General features: G+C 42.3%; 1 protein-coding gene across 1 annotated transcript in view; it reads right to left on the bottom strand.

Moving 5' to 3' along the window:
• The window catches only part of LOC115074536 (otoancorin-like), a 91,316-nt gene that overhangs the window by 27,289 nt on the left and 40,483 nt on the right, over positions 1-23,544 (bottom strand). Inside the window, exons 7-15 of the mRNA XM_029574092.1 lie at positions 19,347-19,483; positions 18,960-19,068; positions 13,031-13,234; positions 12,441-12,608; positions 11,717-11,863; positions 7,020-7,078; positions 4,837-4,942; positions 3,239-3,357; positions 2,490-2,628 (exon numbers count right to left, since the gene is read on the bottom strand). Coding sequence (XP_029429952.1) covers positions 2,490-2,628; positions 3,239-3,357; positions 4,837-4,942; positions 7,020-7,078; positions 11,717-11,863; positions 12,441-12,608; positions 13,031-13,234; positions 18,960-19,068; positions 19,347-19,483 — 1,188 coding nt within the window. The remainder of the gene's footprint in view (positions 1-2,489; positions 2,629-3,238; positions 3,358-4,836; positions 4,943-7,019; positions 7,079-11,716; positions 11,864-12,440; positions 12,609-13,030; positions 13,235-18,959; positions 19,069-19,346; positions 19,484-23,544) is intronic.

The following is a 23,544-nucleotide window of genomic DNA, read 5'->3' as shown; positions in this document are numbered from 1 at the left end:
TGCCAAGGCCCAAACCCTAGACCCAGGCTTGATCGAGGCTGGATTCCATCACTGAGGCCCAGGTCTAGGCCCAGGTCTGACACAGGGCCCCGACTGAGGCTGTGTCCTGTTGCTGAGGCCCAGGCTTTGGCCTAACCCCTAGACCCAGGCCTGGCTGGGGCCGGGTCCCGTTGCTGAAGCCCAAGCCTGGACCAGAGGCTTAGGCCGAGATCCATCGAAGCCAGGTCCCATCATAGGAGCCAGGTCCCATTGCAGGAGCCTGGGCCCATACCTAGGTTTAGTCCCAAGCTTGAGACCTAGGCCTAGAGTCCCAGAATCAAGCCTTAAGCAGGTCTTAATTTTTTCTTCTGTCAATTAAAAATTATGCCATTCGGTGAAAGGATGCGCCTCAGTGAATTCGCTGGAGCACCTTCTTCCCGAATGAACAGTGCCATATTGGTGTATATCTGTTGAAATGTATGTCCATACACCAATATTGTGTTATCTGGTTGAGAGGGAGGTAGCCCAGCAATGTCACTGAGGCACATCCTTCCACCAGACAGCAATATTTTTCATCATTATAAAGAAGGATGACCTTTGAAAGGCCAGGTTGTGGGCCTCTAGGCCTAGGCTTTGAACCTGGGCCTAGGTCTATACTCAGGTCCTGGCTTCAGAAACAGAACCCAGCCTCAACTGGGTGCTAGCTTCAGACCCAGGCCTAGGCCCAGGCCTCATCAGTGGGACTTGCCCTCAGATCATAACCTGGTCTTGAATCTAGACCTGGGCATCTAGCCAAAGCCTGGACCTTGTTGAATGGACTCAACCTTGGACTGGGCCCTGGCATTGGGTCTCTGCCTAGGTCAGCAATGGGACCCAGTCTTGACCGGGTGGTCTGTGTCAGTGTGTGCTAGAGTCAGGCTGGACTGGCACAGTGTGCTGGGGCTGGGCCAGTGAAGAGAGAATGTAATGTTGAAGCTAGGCCCATGAGAAGGGGTCAGAGTGTGCTGGGACCAGTAACTTTGGCAAGTACTGCTGGGGAATCAGGGTTTGAGGGGGGACATGATGAGGAGAAGGGAAGGATATGCGGGGTTAAGGCTGAGGATGGTGGAAGTGAGTGCTGGGTTTGGACTAGGGACAGGAATAGTGGCTGCTGAGGAATTTCTTTACACTTTTATTATGTTCATGTTCAGCATTTCTGTTATTTGTGTTTAAATCATACTAGTGATGGTAAACTTTTATGTTTGCAGACTGTTCGAAATATGTTTAATCTATGTCGAAATATCCTGTCCTGATATGTCTGACAATGCCGCGCTAGCACCGATCAGTTTTCCTATTGAATCTTCATAAAGATATTGTAAGTATTTTGCATTTATATACAACACAATGCATTTTATAATGATACAATAGTGTTTTAGCATAAATACTTTTTAATACATTTCTACCCTCATGTTTGTTTCACAGCGCACTCTGGGCTTAAGACACTATTCCCTCCTGAAGGAGCCAGCATTGACAAAACATCTTGAGGCCTTTTGTCGGGGTGCACTTAGCTGTGAATCACTACCGACACAGACTCTCGTCGGAGCAGGCTGCGGTCGGCTGTGTATACTTTCATCTACTCAGATTCTTGTTGGAGCTGTCAACTCAAAGAATAACTGCACTGAACTTTTCAACAAGCAACTACTACTCTCCTAATTCTTAGAAGCAGCTCCTTCTTTCCTGCATTTCTCTTATGAGGACTTTATATGGATTAATATTTCAAGCATGGACACTGAAGCACTTTCACTATGTGGCGATAGTTAATATTTTTCCTTTTGTGATTCTTTATATTTAAGTTTTGTACAAATCAATAAAGACAATTTATCTCAATTTTCTGTAATTTTGTACAGTGTTCCTGTTTTTGCATTTCTCTCTCTCTCTCTCTCTATATATATATATACACACACACACACACATATATATTTATGTGTGTGTGTGTGTGTGTGAGACGAAGTTAAAATTTGAAAGTATGGAGGTAATTTTGTGCAAAGTCCCTGGGTACTTTTATCCAGGGATTTTGCACCAATTCAAAGGGTAAGAACATATTTTCTCTCTGAACTGTATTTTTAGGTGGTTTTAGAATAGATATTTTTCAAAAATCCTTTTTACCTGGTCAATGAGGTATTTATCCACCCAAGTGACTTTTTAAAATGTTATTTCTTATGTCCAATTATGTGTTCTTCCAGGATTGTTCTGAGATGGGTGGTTCTGAGGTGATCATGGAGTGAAAATGAATGAGAGAGTGTGGAAGGTTGAAGGTTCACCTAGGGTATGACATTCCCTTGCACCAGTCCTGGGTGGCTCAAATGAAAAGAACAATGGAACTAGTAATTTTCCCCTCAGTTTAAACTCTTCTCCCAGGTTTCTCTGAGCTAGAAGAGCATTCAAGGCATGTCATAAGAACCCAATTAAAATTACACAGTGACTGAGGTGGAAAGATTCAGCAGAAGAGAACTTGCATCTTTGGTACTTACCAAGCAACTCTTCATGAAGTTCAGGAGTTCACCACGGTAGTTGGAGCTCCGCCCCAGGCACTTAATATCTGCCTGACCCAAAAGTGCCAGGATGTTGGGGCACAGTGCTCTTGGGACCTTCATTAACTCTGTACTGGAACTGGGGACATGAGACGAAATGGAAGAGATGATCAGAAGGTAGGGCCCCAGATGAGATTCTCTTTACATTGAACTCTTATTTATTTTCTCTCTGGTCTCTTATATGAGGTCTGTCACTGACTGACTTCATCACCAACTTTATACCCTGCCACTCACAGCACATTCCCGGGGAGTATTACCCCTGTACATAACTTCTCCTTATGTATCCACTCACCACCCCCCCCCCCCCCCCCCATATCCTTTGTCTCGTATACCCCTACCCCTCCCCCTCCTTATTTACTTATTTATTGTATATTCCCTTTTAATTATTTACTATGTTACTTCGTTTATGTTACACAATGTTCCATGTAAAGGCTTTGCCTATATATCCTTGGTTGTAAGTTATCTGTAAACCGGCACGATGTGCAAACGGTTGCCGGTATATAAAACAAAATAAATAAATAAATAAATAAATGTAGTTTAACTCCCAACATGGAAACATCTCCTTGGAATCACTATCTCATGAGTCATCGTTTAAGATTCCCATACAATTCAGTTACATATTATTGTAGGTCTTAAAAAAAGAATGGAGTTTGCCATATATTTAGACAGCATGTCGAATCGATACTTACGGCAGATATAAAAGGTAGGGAGCAGGGATCTTGTTAAGTTCATCCTGAGTCAGCAAACTGAAAAAGTTAGCTTTGGTATCATTCATCAGTTTGAAGAATTGTTTGGCAGCACACTGGAGCTGCAAAACAAAACAAAAAAAAAAACCCAGTGACAAATGGGATTCTGGAAAATCTTGGACAGAGTGCATGGTTCTCTGTTTCATATACATGAAATTATGTTATTTTAATTATGTTATTTTATTATGTCCTTTATTATGTTATTATGTCCTTTATTATGTCCTTTATTATGTTATTTTAATTATGTTATTTAATTATGTCCTTTTAATTATGTTATTAACCCCATATATCTTAATCCAAGTTAATTCGACCTGTTCATTGTAAGACATTTACTTGTCATTGTTATTGTTGAGAATGTAAACCGAATTGATCAATAATTCTATTATTGGAAAGTCGGTATAGAAAAATGCTAAATAAATAAATATACATGGAGGTTCATATTCAGTGCATTTGCCTGGCTAAGTCTGGCACTTAGACAAATACGGGGACTTAAAAATCTCACTAGTCTGACCACCCCTTATTAGCAGGATAACTTATTATCCAGCTAAAAATGTATCTGGCTATGTGTGGTCTGGTCCAGTACATTCCAGGGCAAAGTGCCGTTATCTGTTTTAATTAGCTGGATAACCCTGATTTTCAGCGTTATCCAGCTAAGGACAGGTGAAGGGCAGTCCTAAAGTTGTGGTAAACTTATCCAGCTAACTTTAAGATAGCTGGGTATATTCTGCAGCGTGTCCATGCTACTGAATATCCTGGCTAAGTTTATCCATCTATCTTTCCCAGCAGCTGAATTTGGATCTCATAATGTCTACTAACAGTAGTAGTCATTTATGTGGTAAATATTCAAAGCATGTTCGGTGCTATTTAACCGGCTAAGTGTAACTCATGCGGCTAAATAGCAGCCATTTAATATGCCCCTACGTTTAGCTACCACTGCTTAGCCACATAATCACTTATATAATTAAAATGTTAGCCGCATAACTTGTGGGTGTGTTGAGGGTGGATTGGAGTGGAGCAAGTTAGCAGTACAAGACCAATATTCAGTCTTAGTCTCATAAGTTAGATGGCTAAGTTTAGACGAGCCATAGAGCAGGTCTAAACTTAGCCAGTTATAACTCATATGGCTAAGCGCGGGTATATACGCATATATTCAGCGGCTCAGCTGTGTCACTAAATATACCATGTAACTTAGCCAAATTAATTATATCCAGCTAAATTACTTAAATGGCCAGCTTTGAAAATTTACCCCTTATGTATAGTGCATTCAGGCTTGCCAGAAATTAATAAGTGTCTTGCATTTGGAGGTATGAGCCCTTATTTTGGTAACAAAATAGACATTTTGTTTTTAATGTGTCTTGGGCAAAAAGAAACAAAAATCTAATCTGTTGCATTTCAGTTGGACCTAATTGTCTGTTCCCAGTCCCACCATACATGTCCTTCAAAGTAACATTTGAAAGTTAGCCACCCTATGACAATCATCAATGTAACGACGATCCTGCAACCATTAGACCTCATCTAAAAACAGGACAAACACCTCGTACCTGGAAACGGGACAAAAATGTATTGTTGCCAAGAGTCCCAAGGGCATCCAGACTTAACTGCTTAATGTTTTCACAGGTAAGACCTTTGGCACCACATTTCAGATCACTGTAATAGGAAAGTATGGATATGACCAAGTTCTTCATCTACCACAAGGATTACTGGCACCCTTCTCTCCCATGCATCTAATACAGACCCTTATCTCCCCATATTGATTTCCATATACATTAACAGACCCCTTCTGTAAGACTCAAAAGCAGCTATTCTGGGCATTCAAGTGTATTTAATCTCATATAACTTCTCCTCTTTTTTTTTTTTTTTTTTTACCCAGCCTGGTAGTTTCTTCTGCTCCTTTAAGCTTCTAGTTCAGTCGGAGATGGCCTGTACTGGAACTATAGCACTGTAAGCCTTCATTTACAGCTACCTGGGCTTTTCACCATTTTAAACCCTCTCCCTTCTTCCATCTAGCCCATAGCAGTGATAGTCCTTGGACAGGAGCTACAGATCCTGGTTTCCCCTGGAACCTGGTAAATATGCACCCAGAATCTGTCCACTCGGTGTCACGGTTGTGCAATGACTGAGATTTCCTCCGCTCTCCAGGGTCTGTGAATGCTGCTTCCACAACCTCTTCAGCACAACAAGCCTAAGGCGCTGAACCTAGGCTCAGGAATCAAATCCAAGTCCTCAGCATGGCAGCATACAGTACTGGCGCTGAGCTATTGGGCTGGGCCATATGAAATCCCTTTTATAATAACTATGTTGCTTGGCAGCCAAGAAATGCCCAATATAGGAGCTTTTACTGTGGTTTCCCATTACATTTCTCAAACCTATAAAGACTATATTCATAAGACATGACTCGGGTCGGATTATTTTTACTACTACTACCTATCATTTCTGTTTCCTCTCATTCTGAGGTCATGGGAAAAAAAGGTTTTGTAAGTCAAAAATCTGAAGAGAGGAGACCCTATGTGATCTCAAAAGCTCATGTACAGCATCATTTTTAGACAATTCTCTCACTGATCCAATAAAAAAGTATCAAAACTTTCAAAGAAAGCATAAATGTGCCCCTAAAGGGTCAAATTTCATAAAGATTTACCGTCTAACTTCTGAAATGAGCCGGTTAAAGTTCGGACTTTGAAAATTTTCTCCCACTGCCCGGTCAAATTTGTCTTCCCAAATTCAGAGGGAGTACAGATTTAGTCAATCAAAAAAAAAAAAAGAAAGGAGCATCTTTGGAGGTGCTCCCATGGCAGATTTTCAGTGCTTATCAGCAGGGCTGGTGCTGGGGATTAGGCCCCCTAGTCACCTTCTGCCTTGTGCCTCCCCCCACCCCCAGTTGTGCCAACACCCCTCCGGTCGCTCCTCCCCCCACGGTTGCAGCCCTGACTGTTACCTCTCGTGAGCGGCGGCAGCAAAGAGGAGTGAAGATTCGAATCCCCACTCCTCTTTGCCGCCACTGCTCGCTGCCCCTAATGGTCAGCAACTAGCTTGCCTAATGCTTCCACCGGCCCTGCTTATCGGCTAAATTTAGTCAGACAATGCTGGTTGCACATCTGGGTTGTCCTAAATCTAGCAGGACAAAATTTACCTGGCTATAGAGGGAGAATTCTGCTAATGATAGCTGGGTAAAGTTGCCCAGTTACCTCAGTAGCTTGCTGAAAATTGACCATGGGGAGGGTCATTTTCAAACAGTCCGCATGTTTGAAAGGCCATTTATATGCAGAAAACCGTATCCCCTAACTGCTCAGAAAGACTAGCAATGCATGACAGCACCAGGAGTGATCTGAGATTATTCTGTTTCAGTGTACTGCTCTTCTGAACTTTACAGACATAGAAATACCACCAGAATTGAAAGGCTAGTCTGATGGATGTACTGTGAGCCATGAATTATGGAAAGGCACAAAGGCATCCTGCAGCCACGCTGCTTATCTATGTACCCTACAGTCTTTGATCAAGCTTGGAGTGTGCTAGAGGTTTCTGCACAGGAATAATTAACATTGATTTTCACTGCTCTTCTGGGCAGGACTGTAACATTCCATCTGAATGAATGATTGTCCTTTATTGCTCTGATTTCACAATGAATGGTCTTTCATCTCTCTATTATCAGTGCATGAGAGAAAGGAGGAGAAAAGATACAGAAATTTATCTGTTTTGCAAATGTAGTAGTCAAAGAACTAGTTTTTACCTGATTGCCTTTGTATTATTCAACTTTTGTAGTGACACCACCTTCATTAGTACTAGAGCCTGAAAAAAGACAGAGACCATTTGGGATACGTATGATGCTATATATAACCCAATTCATAGAAATCTGTCCCACATGGGCACAATGTTCGATGACTGCTTATTTGCACTTGACTCTCCGATGCTCTATGCTATTAGCTCTTTCTCTGGTACATCTGAACCTGCTAATGTAGATGGGAAATAAACAGGATCCAGAACTACTGAGTCAAGCTGGAGTTGGGTCAAAGACTGTAGAAGCTTTTAATGTTGCTAGGTTTAATTTGGACAAGTTCCTGGAGGGAAAATCCATAAACCATTATTAAAGTGGACTTGAGAAAATTCACTGCTTATTGCTGGAATAAGCGGCATAGAATACATCTACCTTTTGGGGATCCTGCCAGGTACGAGTGACCTGGATTGGCCACTGCTGGAAACAGAATACTGGGCTTGATGGATCTATTGTCTGAACCAGTATGGCAAATCTTATCTTCTTATAAAGGAACACAACCAAAGATAATTGTTCTATTAAGTGGTGGGGCAAGGTGGATATATGCCATGATGTCATTATACACACTTCTTGAAGCAATGCTGTTAGGTACCTGGCAGTGCAATTATACTACAGCATGGACTGTGGATTGTAAAACAGGCAAACACAAAAGGAATGAGAGCCAAGCCACTGTTTAGATGTGGTACTAAATATTTAATTCCTTCACTTTGTGTTGGTAGGTGTCTGATCGATGCATAGCAGCTTTAAGATAACAGTTAGCCTTCACCTTCATGAATGCTAATAATGGGTCAGACCAAGGGTCCATCAAGCCCAGCATCCTGTTTCCAACAGAGGCCAAACCAGGCTACATGAACCTGGCAAGTACCCAAACACCAAGAAGATCCCATGCTACTGATGCCAGTAATAGCAGAGGCCATTCCCTAAGTCAAACTTGATTAATAGCAGTGAATGGACTTCTCCTCCAAGAACTTATCCAAACCTTTTTTAAACCCAGCTACACTAACTGCACTAACCACATCCTCTGGCAACAAATTCCAGAGCTTAATTGTGTGTTGAGTGAAAAAGAATTTTCACTGATTAGTGGCATAAACATCCCATGGCAGTATGAGAAGGGCAAAATAGCACCAAGAGTGGCATGAATACCCCAAGGCACCATGAAGGGGGAATGAAGCAGCAAAGGTGACAGGAAAAACTACAAGATACCAATGGGAGTCAAAGCAGCACAATGGAGTGGCATGAAGACCTAAAGTATCTTGAGAGGTGCAAAACAATCACCCACAGTTGTAAGAACATCCCATCTCCAATTGAATTTTTTGATTGGGTGACTAGAAAATTGGGTCAAGGAAGGGCACTTGATGTGATGTACTTGGATTTTAGTAAAGCTTTTGCTACAATCCCACATAAGAGAACAAAATGAGAAGCTTGGGAGTGGGTACCAAAGTAGTGGCATAGATTGCAAACTGGTTGTCTGACTGGAGACAGCATGTAATGGTAAATGGAACCTACTCTGAAGAAATAACAGTGTTAAGTGGAGTGCCACAGGGATCAATTTTGGGACCTGTTCTGTTCAATATCGTTGTGAACGACAGAAGGTAAAGTTTGTCTATTTGCCGATGATACTAAGATCTGCAACAGAGTGGACATGCCTGAAGGAGTAGAGAAAATGAAAAGTGATTTAAAAAAGCTTGAGGACTGGGGAAGGATTTGGCAGCTGGGATTCATTCAATGCCAAGAAGTGCAGAGTTATGCATCTGGTGTGTAGTAATCCAAAAGAGCTGTATGTGATGGGCGATGAAAGACTAATGTGAACAGACTGGGAGATGGACCTTGGGGTGATAGTGTCTGATGATCTGAAGATGGTGAAGCAATGTGACAAGGCGATAGCTAAAGTTAGAAGAATGCTGGGCTGCATAGAAAGAGGAATAATCAGTAAGAAAAAGGAGGTGGTGATGCCCATGTATAGGTCCTTGGTGAGGCCTCACCTCGAGTACTGCATTCAGTACTGGAGCCTACATCTTAAAAAGGATAGAGACAGGATGGAGGCGGTCCAAAGAAGAGTGACCAAAATAGTGTGGGGTCAGCATCGGAAGACTTATGAGGAGAGGCTAAAAGATTTGAATATGTATACCCCTGAAGAGATGAGGTGTAGGGAGTAATGATACAGATCTTCAGATATCTGAAAGGTTTTAATGATGATTGTGCATCAATGATTGTGCACAATCGTTAAACCTTTTCCATTGAAAAGAAATCAGTAGAACTAGGGGGGGTCATGAAATGAAACTCCAGGGAGAATAACTGAGAACCAATGTCAGGAAATATTTCTTCATGGAGAGGGTGGTGGATGCCTGGAATGCCCTTCCATAGGAGGTGGTGAAGATGAAAACAATGAAAGAATTCAAAAGGTCATGGGATTCCTAAAGGCTAGAGGATGGAAATGATGGAAATGAAGAAAATAATGAATGAGGGTAACTTGCTGGTGTGGTGGTTACTTGCTGGTGCGGTGGTTACCCTTAACCATTAAGCCTTAATACTGTTGATGCAACTCCAACATTGCTCTCTGCTTCAATGGCAGGGGGGAAAGGGGAATTGGATTCAGACAGCAAGTAATGAGGTTCCAGACTTTTATGGTCTGGGGAACAAATAAGCATGGGGGTAACTTGCTGATGTGGTTGTTAATATCCTTAACCAATAAGCCAGATATTTTTGATGCAGCTTCAACATGGTTTTCTGCTTCAATGGCAAGGGGTAAAGGAGAATTCGATTCAGACAGCAACTATTGAGGGCCCTTACTTTTAAAGTCTGGGAAACTGATAAGCATGGGGGTAACTTGCACAGAATGGCAGATACTATCATAAGCTTGCTGGGCAGACTGGATGGACCATTTGGTCCTTTTCTGCTATCATTTCTATGTTTCTATGTTAAAGGACACACAAATAGGTGGTAAAATCCAAACCACAAAGTGGATGCAGTATAGGAGGTCAGGAAACAAAACTTAAGTCCACCAGTTTATGCTGTTCTCAGGAAGTTTTATTATAGTTGTATGATAAGGCAGAGTTCAATGATAAAGAAATACATTAGAGGTCCCCAGACATGGACCGTGTTTTGACAAACTGCATCAGTAGGGACCAGGTCAAATAGTCGCTGTACACACGGAATTAAGTAATGAAGCATTTTCAGGGATTTGTACACATGGACTTGCAAAACGGAGCTTATCAAATATTTACAAGCAGCATCGTTGGAGAAGAGCATAGTGTAGAAGACACAAAAGAATCAACAGCACTGCTCAGCAAGCATAGTTACAAACCTTGGCTTGGCATTCTGCTGACCAGCTATGCCTATATAGTGTACTACAATAGGAATGCACAAAGGAAAAATTTGCATTTGGTTTATTCATTTGTTTAATAGGGCACTTAGATGGTAAGTAGACATCATCAGAAGGATGAAGATATGCCAGCGAATCAAGACTATGTCAACATGGCACTAAAAGTGATATGAATAGCCAAAGGCACCATAAAAGGGAAAAGAGGTATCAGCAGTGGCAGTTGTTCTCCAAAGCACCATCAAAGATGGATCAGGAGTGGGAAGGATATACCAAGGTTTTGAAATATGGCACCAATAACAGAGGCATGAACCCTTGAAGGCAGCATAAGAGGCAAAATGGCACCAAGAGTGGCATCAACATCCTAAGGCACCAAGAAAGGGGAATGAAGCATAAAAGGTAGCAGAAAAAACCCCAAGGCACCAATAAATGGACAAAGCAGAACAAAGAGTGGCACCAATACACATAAACACCATGTGAGGTGCAAAGCAGAGTGGCAAAAACACCCCACAGTATAAAGTATGGGTATGACAGCAAGGTAGAATAATAGCAAGACCTTCAAGTCTTGTTGTCTGGGTATGGCCGCAATGATGAGTGAAAGAAAGACCCTCCTAAGGTGAAGGATAAGACATATAGCAGCAAGGCAGAGTGGCATGGGACATGTCTATCTTCCTGTTGAAGCACTTCCCACTTGTTAGATTTAGTACAAGAGAATGAACTGTCATCAATATCACTTTTATGACACAAGCTTTTATTACATTTATCCGGCTAATGCTGAATATCAGTGCTAGCTGGATTACTTATCCAGCTAATGCCATTCTTCCCCGGAACACCTCCCGCCAGTCCTCAGAGCACCCCCCACTGAATATGTGGGTTTTGCCATTTAGATAGCTAACTTTTAAGTCTTTTGAATATCAACCTCATCTATGTCCACCCCCACCATTAGGGCTTGCAGATCTGGAATGACCATGGAGATTATGTTCTGCTTAATTATGTTCTGTTAAACCTGAACTGTAGTATATTAGCACATTTGATTACTCTATAGATACAATCAATTAACATTGAATATCATTCTATTAACTGGAAAAAATAGCATTCCTGCAGCATTCACTGCAGAATGCCCAAAGAGTTGAAGGAACATTTAGTACTTTTGGCCATCTCTAATTTACAAAACTTTGCTGCCTTTGTTACACCTAGGCAGCAAGAATTCTGATCATGGAAACCTTGTTCAAGCTCTAGTCTTTCATGATTGATAGGCAAGAGCTGAGCCAGTGTCAGGGGTTTGGTCTTGATCTCTGCCCAGCTTTCTCTTCTCCATTGATCAATGCAAACTTACCTGGGCCTTGTTCAAGGTCTGGCATTTCTTTAAGATCTCCTCTGCCATACTGCTGTTCACATCCTTCAACTTACTTGGAGGAATCTCCTTGATGAGATTCTCAGGTAATTGGTTGAGAATCTTGCCTATATCACCGCCTTTCAGTGCCTGCCATGTAAGAGAATAGACATGATGGACTCTATATCCCAGAAGAGGCAGGATTTATTCCAAGCTGGCTATCTGTCCCAGCCCGACATATAAAGTGACTTTTTTGTACACAGCAACTGTAACAAAATTTGAACTAAAGACATTTTGCTTTATGCAAGTAAGGCCACATAACTATGCATACAATGAAGAATTTTACAGCCAGCCATTAAGTTGTAGGTAGTAATGCTTCCGTTGACCTTTTCAGATCCAATTAAAATGTTGATTCTGATTGTTCAATGTCCCTTTTGCAGGGATAACAGAAATGCAGAAAATGTCAGAAGAGGACCACTTGGACTACTCAGTCTATCCATTTGTACCTGCCTGCTGTGAGGTTATCTCTGCTTCCACCATCTTATGTTATCAGGGCCATGGTAAAATGCTATTTAAAAATGCTCTGAAGTAAATAGGAGGTAGGAGTGGCTCTCTGACTTGGTAGATTGCCGATCTCTTTAACCCATTTAAATCCAGTTCAGATTTAAAGCACCACCTGCCTCTCTTTTCTACTTGGGTTACAGCATGCATCCTGTAGGCCACTCACCGTGGTGACAATGCTCCTTTTCTGTGCTGCTGACATGACTTGTGTTGCCTCTGACACATCTTTCACAGCAAGGGCCTTCAGGAGATTTTCAGCTTTCATTTTACGAAACTCAGAGACACTCACACCAGCTATCAATGAGCCCATCTTAGCGAGATCTTGCTCACTTACCTAAAAAAGGAAAACTTGAAATTCTTGCTAAATTATTCAACTACTACAGTGCAGAAATCTATCTCCCATCCTGCAACACTCATCTAGATGTATTAGAACTCTGAAGTTCTAGGTTGTATCAGAGCCCTAGAATCCATGTTCTACCTGGGTTACATCAGCACTCATGAACCTATGCTCTCAAAGCACTTAGGGCTGCCATCCCACATCAGTCCTGATAGAATAAGCCAGTCCTGGTTTTGCCCTATTATGGTTTCACTTTCTCTAAGAAAAGCAGGACTACAAGCCCATATGTGCAACGGGCCAAGTCCAGAATTGGATCAGCTTGTCGCAGGTGGCATGAGGTAGGCGTCAACTTTACAAGCCCTTTGACTCAAAGCTCTGAAAGCTGAATAATCTGTAAGAATTTAATTGAACAGACTTACATTTACTTTCTTAACTATGGTTTTGCACTGCTGTTTGGACCAAGCTTGAAGCTTGCCAAAGTACTCCAGGGACTGGGAAATAATACTGTCTGATATATTGGCAATCTGCTTGGTACTGAGTCCAATGGCCCCAGTCCCCAGCTTCTTCAGTTCATCAGCCGTCAGGTTCTGAGAAGGAACCATCTTGAGAATCTTCTGGTACACCTGGGAAAGAAATCAGGGAGACCATAAATAAATAGGAAAATTCAGAAGAGCCAACAGGTTTAAGCAGAAAGACCAGCATGGGTAGATATATGATATTTACAGAATCCATCAAACATTTGATGTGTGATTGAACTACAGACATCAGCAAACAAGTATGCAACTTTATTTTAGTTTATTTTCCTAGATTTTAATTTTGAAAAGATGCATGGGATGGATGTTTTAGATCATGCAAAGTTACCTGCTCTATAGCAGAGGTCCTGCTGCCTCTTCTGGAAACCAGTTTACCCAGCTACTTTACATCGCATCCCTACCACCTTGGTACATTCAGACTGTTAGCTTTAAATCCTGTTCAGTAACAGTTTTGATTGCAGGCAAATAGTAAGTCCATTAACTAGGCTGTATGATTGTAACTTGCTCTCCCTTCATATTCTACAAATTGTCGAGCAGTGCAAGCACTGGATTCTGTTTTCTATTCCAGATGTGCACATGTGACTATAGATATTCTTTTGAGGTATTATCTATAAAGGGCTTCTGGCAGCTGTCTAAATAATGTATGCTACAAAATATTTGCAAGGTAATTTTGTTATATGTAAATATCTATTGGGATTTTTGCATATATTTTCATTTTATAAAATGATCCATGCAATTTGTTGTAAAGCATAATACAAATCAGGAGAGGAGTAAACAGAGCTTGCAGGACCTTGAACACCTAACCTGGGAAGTCAGATATATATTAAAGATACTAGAAGAACCAGGAATATTGCTTTTCATATAAAGATGTCCTTGAATGAGATATTTGCAAAATCAAATCTGTCTGGTAATTCAGTATGCCATTAGAAGAGATAAAAGCAAAACGTTTTAAGCTATTTTATCATTCTGGCTTTTATTCTGGTCCTTAAGAAATACAGTTGTGCTCAAAAATTTACATACCCCTGCCAGAATTTGTAAGATGTGTAGCATTTTAAGAAAACATGAATGATCAGACAAAACATCTGTTATTTTTAAGGTTGTTTTTTAAAATTTATATTCAGCTTTTCGCACTTTTTTCAGCGCTTCAAAGTGGATTACATTCAGGTACAGAACTTAGAAAATCCGGCGGTAATGGGGAGGCGGGGGGGGGGGGGGGGGGCGGGGTGGGGGATGGGCCTGCGAAAGCCGGCAGCGATCGCACTACTGCGGTGCAATCGCTGCCGGCTTTCGCAAACCAATAGCATCACCGTGAAAGGTGGTGCAATTGGCCGCGTTACTGACGGCGATAAGACTCCTTACCTTTTCGCCGTCAGTGATGTCTTTGCTGCGTCTGCCCCTGTGCCGCCCTGACTCCTCCCCTTCTGGTGCGGACGCCGCCCAGAACCTGCCACGATCTAGGTATCGCGTGCGAAAAGTCCCTTTTCGCGTGCGATACCTTTGGAAAATGACCCCCTAAGTTTGTAACTGTATTTCAAATTAAACTATTATTCATCACAGAATAACAAAATCATTACACTATAGCAATAAGGGAAATAATAAAATGGTCCAGTTCAATAGTTTGCATACCCTTGAATGTTTGGGCTAATAATATACACTTAAGTTGGCACACACTGGTTGAGATGGTGTTATTATTTGTAAGGGTTTTGGGGGGATCCCTGGACCTGTGGCAGATGACCATGCCCACAGGGGGAAGTCCCATGAGGGGCCACAGGACAGGCTCAGCATTGGAGATACACACACACTAGTTCTTTTATTATACAGGATTGGTGAACCACCAGAGGTGGCAGTAGTGAGCTGGAAAGTAGTCCGGTTGGGCTTGTAGTCCCTCAGGCTCTGGAACAGCGATCCCCCAATGGCTGTGCTGTAATAGAGAGAACTGATATCGTGAGTAGTAGCAGGATATGCATAGTTCAGGAATAGAGCCTCGTTGGTAATGTACTCATGCAGTGGTCTCTCCGAGTGGAGCACAGGAACTGGAGTAAAGGCAGGCCCTCGAGGAGTGAGTACCTGGTTCCAGGGAATAGCTCTGAGAGATAAAGATGGTAACTCACAGATGTTATAGGCAGCGGTGTCTTCCTGGCAGAAGTGTAGCTCAAGTAGCGAGTCCAGGAACATGGGCCCTCGAGGAGCGAGTACCGGTTCCAGACTGCGACCTGAAAGATAAAAAGAGAGAGAGACCCCCGAGGAGCGGGTACCCCAAATAGAGTAGGTCCGAAGGAGGCAGAGTTGCAAGGTACGGAGAGTGAATCCCATCCGATAGGAAACCTGGTTCAGAAACCTTTGCTAACTCGATTAACTAGCAATTGTGTAGGCCTTTTATATCCTGGATGCATGACGTCATCACAGGGGGACACCCCTGAGGTTCGCGCCACTGAAGGTACTTGAAGCAGGGCCACGCGGTGTGTGCGCCCTAAGGCAGCTGAACAGCATGGCGGGAGGCAGCACCCAAGCCGGTCCGGGGACGCCGGAAATGACGGCAGGCAGATGCCACGGCAGCCAAATGTCCATCAACCGCAGGAGTCACCAGAGAGGTAAGGAGGGCAGAGTGGAGACGTCGGGCAGCGACAGTCGTAACAGATGGCAATGAAGGTTTGGTATCCACACCTGTACCTCATTTGATTGTAATTAGTGTCTGCATATAAATAATCTATGAAACCCTGGTCATTTCATCTGGTTTTGCACTGACTTTGGTGGTTACTAAAACATGGAGAAAGCAAAAGAACTGTCAAAGGATGTGCCAGCAGAAGTAGTTCAACTTTATAAATCAGGAAAAGTATAAAGAAAGATATACAAAGATTTGAAAATGCCAATCAGTACTGTTGAAACTCTGATCAAGAATTGGAGAATTATGGGTTCTGTTAATATCAAGCAACAACAGGGGCGAACAGTCCAACAAAAAGTAATCAATGAAAAATTTAAAAAGGAAGGCAACAAAGTTGTCAATGTTCTTTACAACTTAGAACATCTTTATTGTATGTCAGGCAAATATGTCAGCAATACCTACGGAATTAACAGAAGCTTCACGTTGATATCGCTGACATATTTGCCTGACATAGAATAAAGATGTTCTAAATTTTAAAGGACATTGACAATTTTGTTGTCCTTCCTTTTTGGATTTTTCATTCTGTTAATACCAAGCCAAAGTCAGGTAGACCAAGAAAGATTTCAGACAAGAAAATAACCCAAAGCAACTTTTTCTGAAATACAGGCTTCTCTGAAACAAAGTGGTGTGGCTGTTTCAGCATGCACAATAGGAAGATACTTGAACAAAAATGGGCTGCATGGCAGAGTTACCAAAAAAAGCCATTGCTGCACCAACTCTACAAAACAGCCCACTTACAATACACCAAACAGCACCTAGAGAAGCCTCAAAACTTCTGGAACAAAATAATTTGGAGTGCTGAAACCAAAATTGAACTTTATGGTCACAACCATAAATGCTATGAAGAGAAGCACACCAACCCTACCGTGAAGCCTGGAGGCGGATCTCTGCTGTTTTGGGGAGGGAGGGGGTTGAAATACAGCAGCACAGGGAATTTAATCAAAAGTGAACGCAGGATGAATGCAGAATCTTATCATAAAATACTGGAGGAAAATTTGCATTCATCAGCCAGGAAGCTGTGCATGGGGTGCACTTGGACTTTCCAACATGACAATGATCAGGAACATAAGGTCAAGTCGGCCCTTCAGTGGCTGCAGCAGAGCAAGGTTCTGGAGTGGCCATCACAGTCTCCTGACTTCAACATCATTGGGCCACTTTGGGAAGAACTCAAACATGCGGTTCATGCTAGACAACCCAAGAATTTACAGGATCTGCGGGCTTTTGCCAAGAGGAATGGGAAGCTCTACCACATGAGAAAATAAAGGGCCTCATTCCCAACTATCACAAAAGACTGCAAGCCTTCATTAATGCAAAAGGGGGCAATACATGATAATAAAAACTAAGGGAATGCAAACTTTTGAACAGGACCATTTTATTATTTCTTTTATTGCTATGGTTTGTTTAATGATTTCCTATTCTGTGATATATAATAGTTTGATTTGGAACACATTAAAAATAACAGACGTATTTTATCTGATCACTCGTATTTTCTTAAAATGCTACATGTCTTACAAATCCTGCCAGGGCTATGTTAACTTATGACCGCAACTGTATTAGTGTTTAAAGTTTTGACATATTCCTTCTGTTTGGCTACTACTGCCCTCATTTATTATGTAGCCAAGAATATAGGGGAGGGAGGACTAGACGGGGTGGGGGGTGGGGAGGGCTATTTATTAAGCCTCATTAGAAGTCCAGTCGGGTATCACAACGATCATGTGTCATAGGAATACAATATGAACAGGCAATGAGTGGACTTGGGGGAGACGGTTTCTAAAAATGACCTAAATAAAAGTGAAGAAACCAAAAAAATAAATGTATAAATCTGTGTATATAGGAACTGGTGAACAATGAAAGCTACAAACAACTTTATTCCCACCCCCCCCCCCCAAAAAAAAAAAACCAAAACCAAAACAAAACTTAGAAAAATACAAATAATAAAAATGACACAAGATAAAAGAAAAAGGGAATCTAACAAAGCCAAGAGACAGGCAAGTTAATATTCTGAGCAATCTTCCCAGTTCTGCTGCCTTTGCAGAGGATGTGACAATATCTAAGATGCATAATATTGGCTCAAAATAAAGCAGTCTGGATTAGCCAAATTCCAGTGCAGTCCAGTTCTCTGAGAGGGGTAAGAACAAGGTAGGAAGCCACAGTGTGGGATGGAGGGGATACCTGAAAGGATGGGAAGGAAAATAAATTGCTCCTCACACTGCTATGTACAGTTTTTTGTTTTTCCTGTATTTTTAAATCTCTGTATGTTTTACATGTAAACCGCTGGAAATGACTAGAAACGTGTGGTTGCAATTCTCTTAAAATGATTAAACAAGTGGGGATTGGGGGGGGGGGGGGGGGGGGGGGAGGGGAGGGGAGGACAGTGCTGCCGTGCCAGGAGATGAAGAGGCAGAACCTCATTCTCAAAGGGAGCCTGAACCTTTAAGCCAAACCTCATGCCCTCAGGACATTGCCCATTCAGAGTGCCTCATTCCAGAGTTTGTTGTATGTAATCTCTCTTCTTTGTGGCTCACTATCATGTTACAGGCTTTTTAGATTTAAAAAAAAAAAAAAAAGTTTGTGTGATGCTAGGCCACAATGGACAGTTCCTCTGATTTTTGTCACCTCACCTCACCTCTCCCCCCCCCCCCCCCCCAGGATTCCCCGCTGCTTACAGGCTCTGCCATATCTCCCTGTCCCCAAGATTTCTTGCTGCTCTGTGATGTCCGCCCTGTCCTTGGGATGTCACCTTTGTCTCACTGCGGTTTCTAGGATTTGGGGTCCTCATTTCCTGAAGATAAGCAATACTTCACCTCCCTTGGAATACCAAAGCAGCAGTGGGGGGGAGAGAGTCAGACAATCCAAACCGACTCAGCCTGTCTTGGATGTCATATACACAGGGTCCTTCCTTTTCAGTTTTTATTTTATTTTTTTCCTGGGATTTCAATGTTATAACAAAAATGTCAGTGGGGAAAAATTAAAAAAAAGACTGTGATGTAACACACAGGAGAAAAATCAATAGAAAAATCATTTTTGCACTGATTTCTTGTTTGTTCTGACTGAAAGTGAAGGTCCCTGCGCATACATAGTCAGCCAGGCTCCCCTGCTCTCTCCCAGGTTTAGAAGCTCTCAAGGAAAAGAAAGGCGCAGCTAATCTCTCACATCTTTGGTGTTCCTGCTGCAGTTAGCCAGTGAATTCATGAGCGCTTGCTGTGCTGTGCTGCTCATCTGATTGACCAGGTTAGCATAGAAACAGGTTAGCTGCCCCATACTGCAGAAAGAGCACAAGAAAATGTGAAAGCAGTTTTATATTTTTCATGGAACAACCTATGCCAGCTTCTTTCCATCCCTTTTGTAGAATCTGAAATCCTTCGCACTGCCAACTTGTACCCCAGCTGTAATATATATATAAATAAAGCAGTCTAGACTAGCCTATATATATATTAGTGCACACTCTAATACAGGCGCCTTTCACCTGGTTGAAAGTCTGGCAGCGAGAGGTGATCCAGCACTGGTGGCTGGGGATAATAAATGAAGATTATGTGTTACCTGGGAATGATTTTGGCATTGGTGATGTTCACGTTGCATTTGCTGCTGAGTCCTTCGATGAGGATCCTGGCTTGGGCTGTATTTAAGTCAAAGAGTCTGCTCCACAAGGTGGTATTGGAATTATAAAACTGGCAGAGCTGAAAGAGCACAGGTTCTCCATTAGTGATGATCATGGGTCTATGCTGTTGAGCATTAAGTAAATATATCAAGCTGCTGTGGTGTGAAACCAGAAGGATCAACTCCCTTATTCAGTGCAGAGCAGAATCTGGCCCTCTCTCATGTGACGTAAAGCTAGGGACAGCTCGAAGATCTGGGGCTGCCTTATGGTAGACCTGGAGTTTCCTGAGCTCAGCTACTGCTCCTTGGATTCGTTGGCACTGGGAATGTTATTTAAAAGCATCCACTCATAGGCTCTGGTGGTGGGGATGGGGGAGACAAATCCATCTGGTGAGAACTGTTGGACAAACTCCATTTCCATGCATACTTGGTTCCAGAAGGAGCCATGATCTGTTGCCTTTGGACATAGGTTGTTGCTGCAATGACAGTACCATATAGAAGGGGAATTAAACATGCAGAGAAGGTGACCCAAGTGCTTGTGACTGAAGGTTCATGACACTGTGGTACCTGTAGGGCATTGGTTCTCATAGGGAAACCTAAAGGTGCAGAGGGAAACCGCTGAGCCAAAAAAATAAAAAGCAACATCTAAGCCATTTAAGGATGCCCTTTCTTCACTCACATTCTAACCTCAGCACAGAACAGCACAGACCATGCAGAACTGAAGCAGAGATACTACATGAGAGAGGGATGTGAAAGAATCACAAGAGGTACAGCTGGTTGGACTGAAACAAGATGATAGGCTATATGGAATGCCCTACCATCCGAATTAAGGCTAGAAGCAAACTTGCAGACATTTAAAAAGAAATTGAAAACATGGCTATTCCTGCAAGAATTTATGTGATGAGATTTGTTCCTATGAAAGTATTTTTAGCCTAGTTTTATTTGTTTTAAAATGTTTTTTATTATGTTTTTACTGTTTTATTCTGTTTTATTCTTTTTAGGTTAGATTAGATATTTTATTTACAATGCCTGTTTATTTAATCTTATCATTCTCATTTTATGTATATTTTATCTGTTATTATCTTTATACTTGTTGTAAACTGGTAAGAAGCTACCACGAATATCGGTATATAAAAACAAACAAACAAACAAATAAATAAATAATAGAGTTGCACAGGGACAATCATTCTGAAATAGCAGCAGTTACTGAAGGTCAGAATTGAAGTACTTTGGCAAAACTGTGTATGTTGAAGCCTTCACAATACTAATTGGTTGAGTACCTGAACTCCAGCCATTGCATTTGCAGACCACTGTCTGTGGAGTCAATACTAAAATCCTAGGGGGTGTCAGATGAGGAATTTGAGGTGAATTGGCAGAGCTGCCTGGAGATTCTAGAAATTAAACAGCCAGAATGCTAAAAGTCAGGACTGAAGTGAATTAGTAGGTCAGTGCGTTTATGTATACATCCAGGATTAGAACAGCAGGGGTTGCTGAACGTCAAGACTGGAGTTCATTAGCAGAGCTGATCTGGGATTAGAAAACTAGAGAGAGTGTGTTATTGGTAGGGCTGCCACCTGCCCCAGGTGAGCCCTGACAGGCCGATTCTGTTCTGGCGATTCCCCACTTCTCCTACAGACTTGTAGGGCTCTAGGAAAGGCATGATTACGAGTTCACAGACAGAACGAGGCTAAGCCAGCACCGGATCAGCCTGCCAAGCTTGACCTGGGTCATGTGGCAACTCGAGCTCTTGTTCAGGAATGAGGTGTGCTGGCAGAGCTGAAGGTGGTTCCCAGTACTGAAACAGTATGAGCTGCAAAGAATCACAATTATGCTGCATTGTTTGAGCTATTACACAAGAGAGAAATTTCATCTGCCTACACCATGCCTGCAGTAGTTGTATCCATGGCTATTAATCCTTCATTCCCCTGAGCTCTGATTTTCTTCCCCCACTTCCTTCCCCCACCTCCAATGTGCTGAAAATGCTCTTTTATTTATTTCTTTTACGGGCAACCAGAAATACTAAACATTTTTCATCTTCAAAACTAAAACACTGGGAGAGACGGCACGTGTAAATTCTTAGGCACACTGGATTGGCATAATTGATCAAGAACGCTTTAACTATTATTTAAAACTCTACATTCGGCTCTTGAATGGAACAGAAATTGCTGAGCTTTGCTGTTCAGGTGTTCGGGAGCTGTGATTTAGCAGTTGTAAGGAGCTGTTTACGATGCCCGGTTTATATTCATTTGGCAACGCTGATAACACTCTGATCCTGCAGATTTACTGTTGGCTCAGCAAGAGAGTAAAAACTATGCAAGTTGGATACTTTTATGTGGCTTAAAGCTTAATTTGTCACATAAAGCCCTTAATAATTATTATTAATGAACCCTCGGAGATATACGCGTGGTATAAATTATTAAGCTTCTGGTTGACTCGAAATTGTGCTATCCTTGTACATGTTGACTTTATGTATCACATGGTGGTGGTGGTGGGTGTGGGGCAGGCATCAAGTCAATACTTGGCATTTGTGCATGATGACTCACAAAGCTCCCCCCACTAATGATTCATTTGGGTCATAAATTGTGTTTTGTGGTTTGGAGATAAGGCGACCCGCTGGTTCCATTTTTCCTGGACAGGCTGATCCAGTTTTGGTTCTCTGCTTCCCCCCCTCCTTCCTGTTGCATGCATGGATGGTAGTTCCTGAATTTCCATTTAGCAATTCAAGAAACACAACCTTGAAATTTGTGATATGAGAACCTCCTGAAATGATGGCCCCAGTTTGGATTCCACTTAGTGATTCATAATCCCGCTCTAATGAATTGTGGAGTGTTGTTTTTTTTCTAGTCCAGCTCTAATTCTGTGTATATTAACTGCAGCAATGATTTGGTAGCGACATGAAATATATTGTGCACCAGGTGGGAAAATTAACAATTTCTGCTGAAGGAAGGGACGGTGACCTGGGTTGCAGGATCTGAAGCAGTGGGAGATTTATTTATGTTACTTACTTAGATGCATGTGATATTTCCACCTTTCCCTTCAGATAGGCCCAAGGCGGGTTGCAGAAAGTCAGATATGATCAACTTCTTTGATTGTTTTACTAGAAAATTAAAGGAAGGCCATGCACTGAATGCGGTTTGTGGGAGCTTCAGCAAAGCTTTTGAATAAACTGAGCAGCCTGGGGATGAGTCCCAGGGTAGTGGACTGGATAAGAAACTGAGCCGAGCTGATTGATGACAGAGGGAGAGGGTAAAGAGAATGCATTCTGAAGAAAGGTGAATAGTGAAGCACATCAGGGATCGATCCTGGGCCCAGGTCTCTTCAATATCTTTATGCACGATATTATGGAGGGGCTAGAAAGAAATGCTTGCCTTTTGCTGGATGACACTAAGATCTGTAGTAGCATGGACATCTCTGAGGGAGCAGACAGAATGAGAAGAAATCTAAGCTTGAGAAGTGGTCAAATCCTGGGAGGTTAAGACATATTATGTAAAGTGCAGAGGAATGGATGAAGAAACAATACATGACTTGGGATGAGAAGCTGATGTGCATCATCTGGGAGAGATATCATGGGGTGATACTATCTGATGATCTTAAGGTAGGAAAACAGTGTTATACGGTGGTGGCCAGGGCCAGAGCCAGAGTGATGCTAGGGGGCATAGGGAGAGGTATGACGAGCAGAAAAAAGGGGGTGATAGTGCTTCTGAACAGGTCATTGGTGAGACTTCACCTAGAATTTTGTATCCAGTTCTGGAGATTGCAATTCTGAAAAGATATAGACAGATGGGAGGGGTCCAGCAAGATGCAACCAAAATGGTGCGGGGTCTGCACCAAAAGCCATAAGAGATGAGACGTAAGGACCTGAATGCTGTAAATATTTCTATTTCATTTGGTTGATTGGTAGGGGGAGCAGTTTGTTTTGTTTCTTTCTTTTTTTGGTTTGGTTTGGTTTTGGTTTTAATGCAAACAATTTTACAATAGTGCACCCTAAAACCAAGACCTGCACAGCCTGACTTTAAAAGGCCCCCACCCTTCCCCAGGGTTTTCTCCCACCCTGCCTGGCCCCCACCAGACCTCATCCACAATATCCAGGGTACACATAGGAGTAGAGTTGGTCCCTAATCACTTCTGCCCCTTCGGTTCC

This window comes from Rhinatrema bivittatum, chromosome 12 (genome assembly GCF_901001135.1).
Source record: "Rhinatrema bivittatum chromosome 12, aRhiBiv1.1, whole genome shotgun sequence".
Taxonomy (NCBI): domain Eukaryota; kingdom Metazoa; phylum Chordata; class Amphibia; order Gymnophiona; family Rhinatrematidae; genus Rhinatrema; species Rhinatrema bivittatum.
Note: the sequence above shows the minus strand (reverse complement) of the source record. Positions and strands in the feature narration are given on the sequence as shown.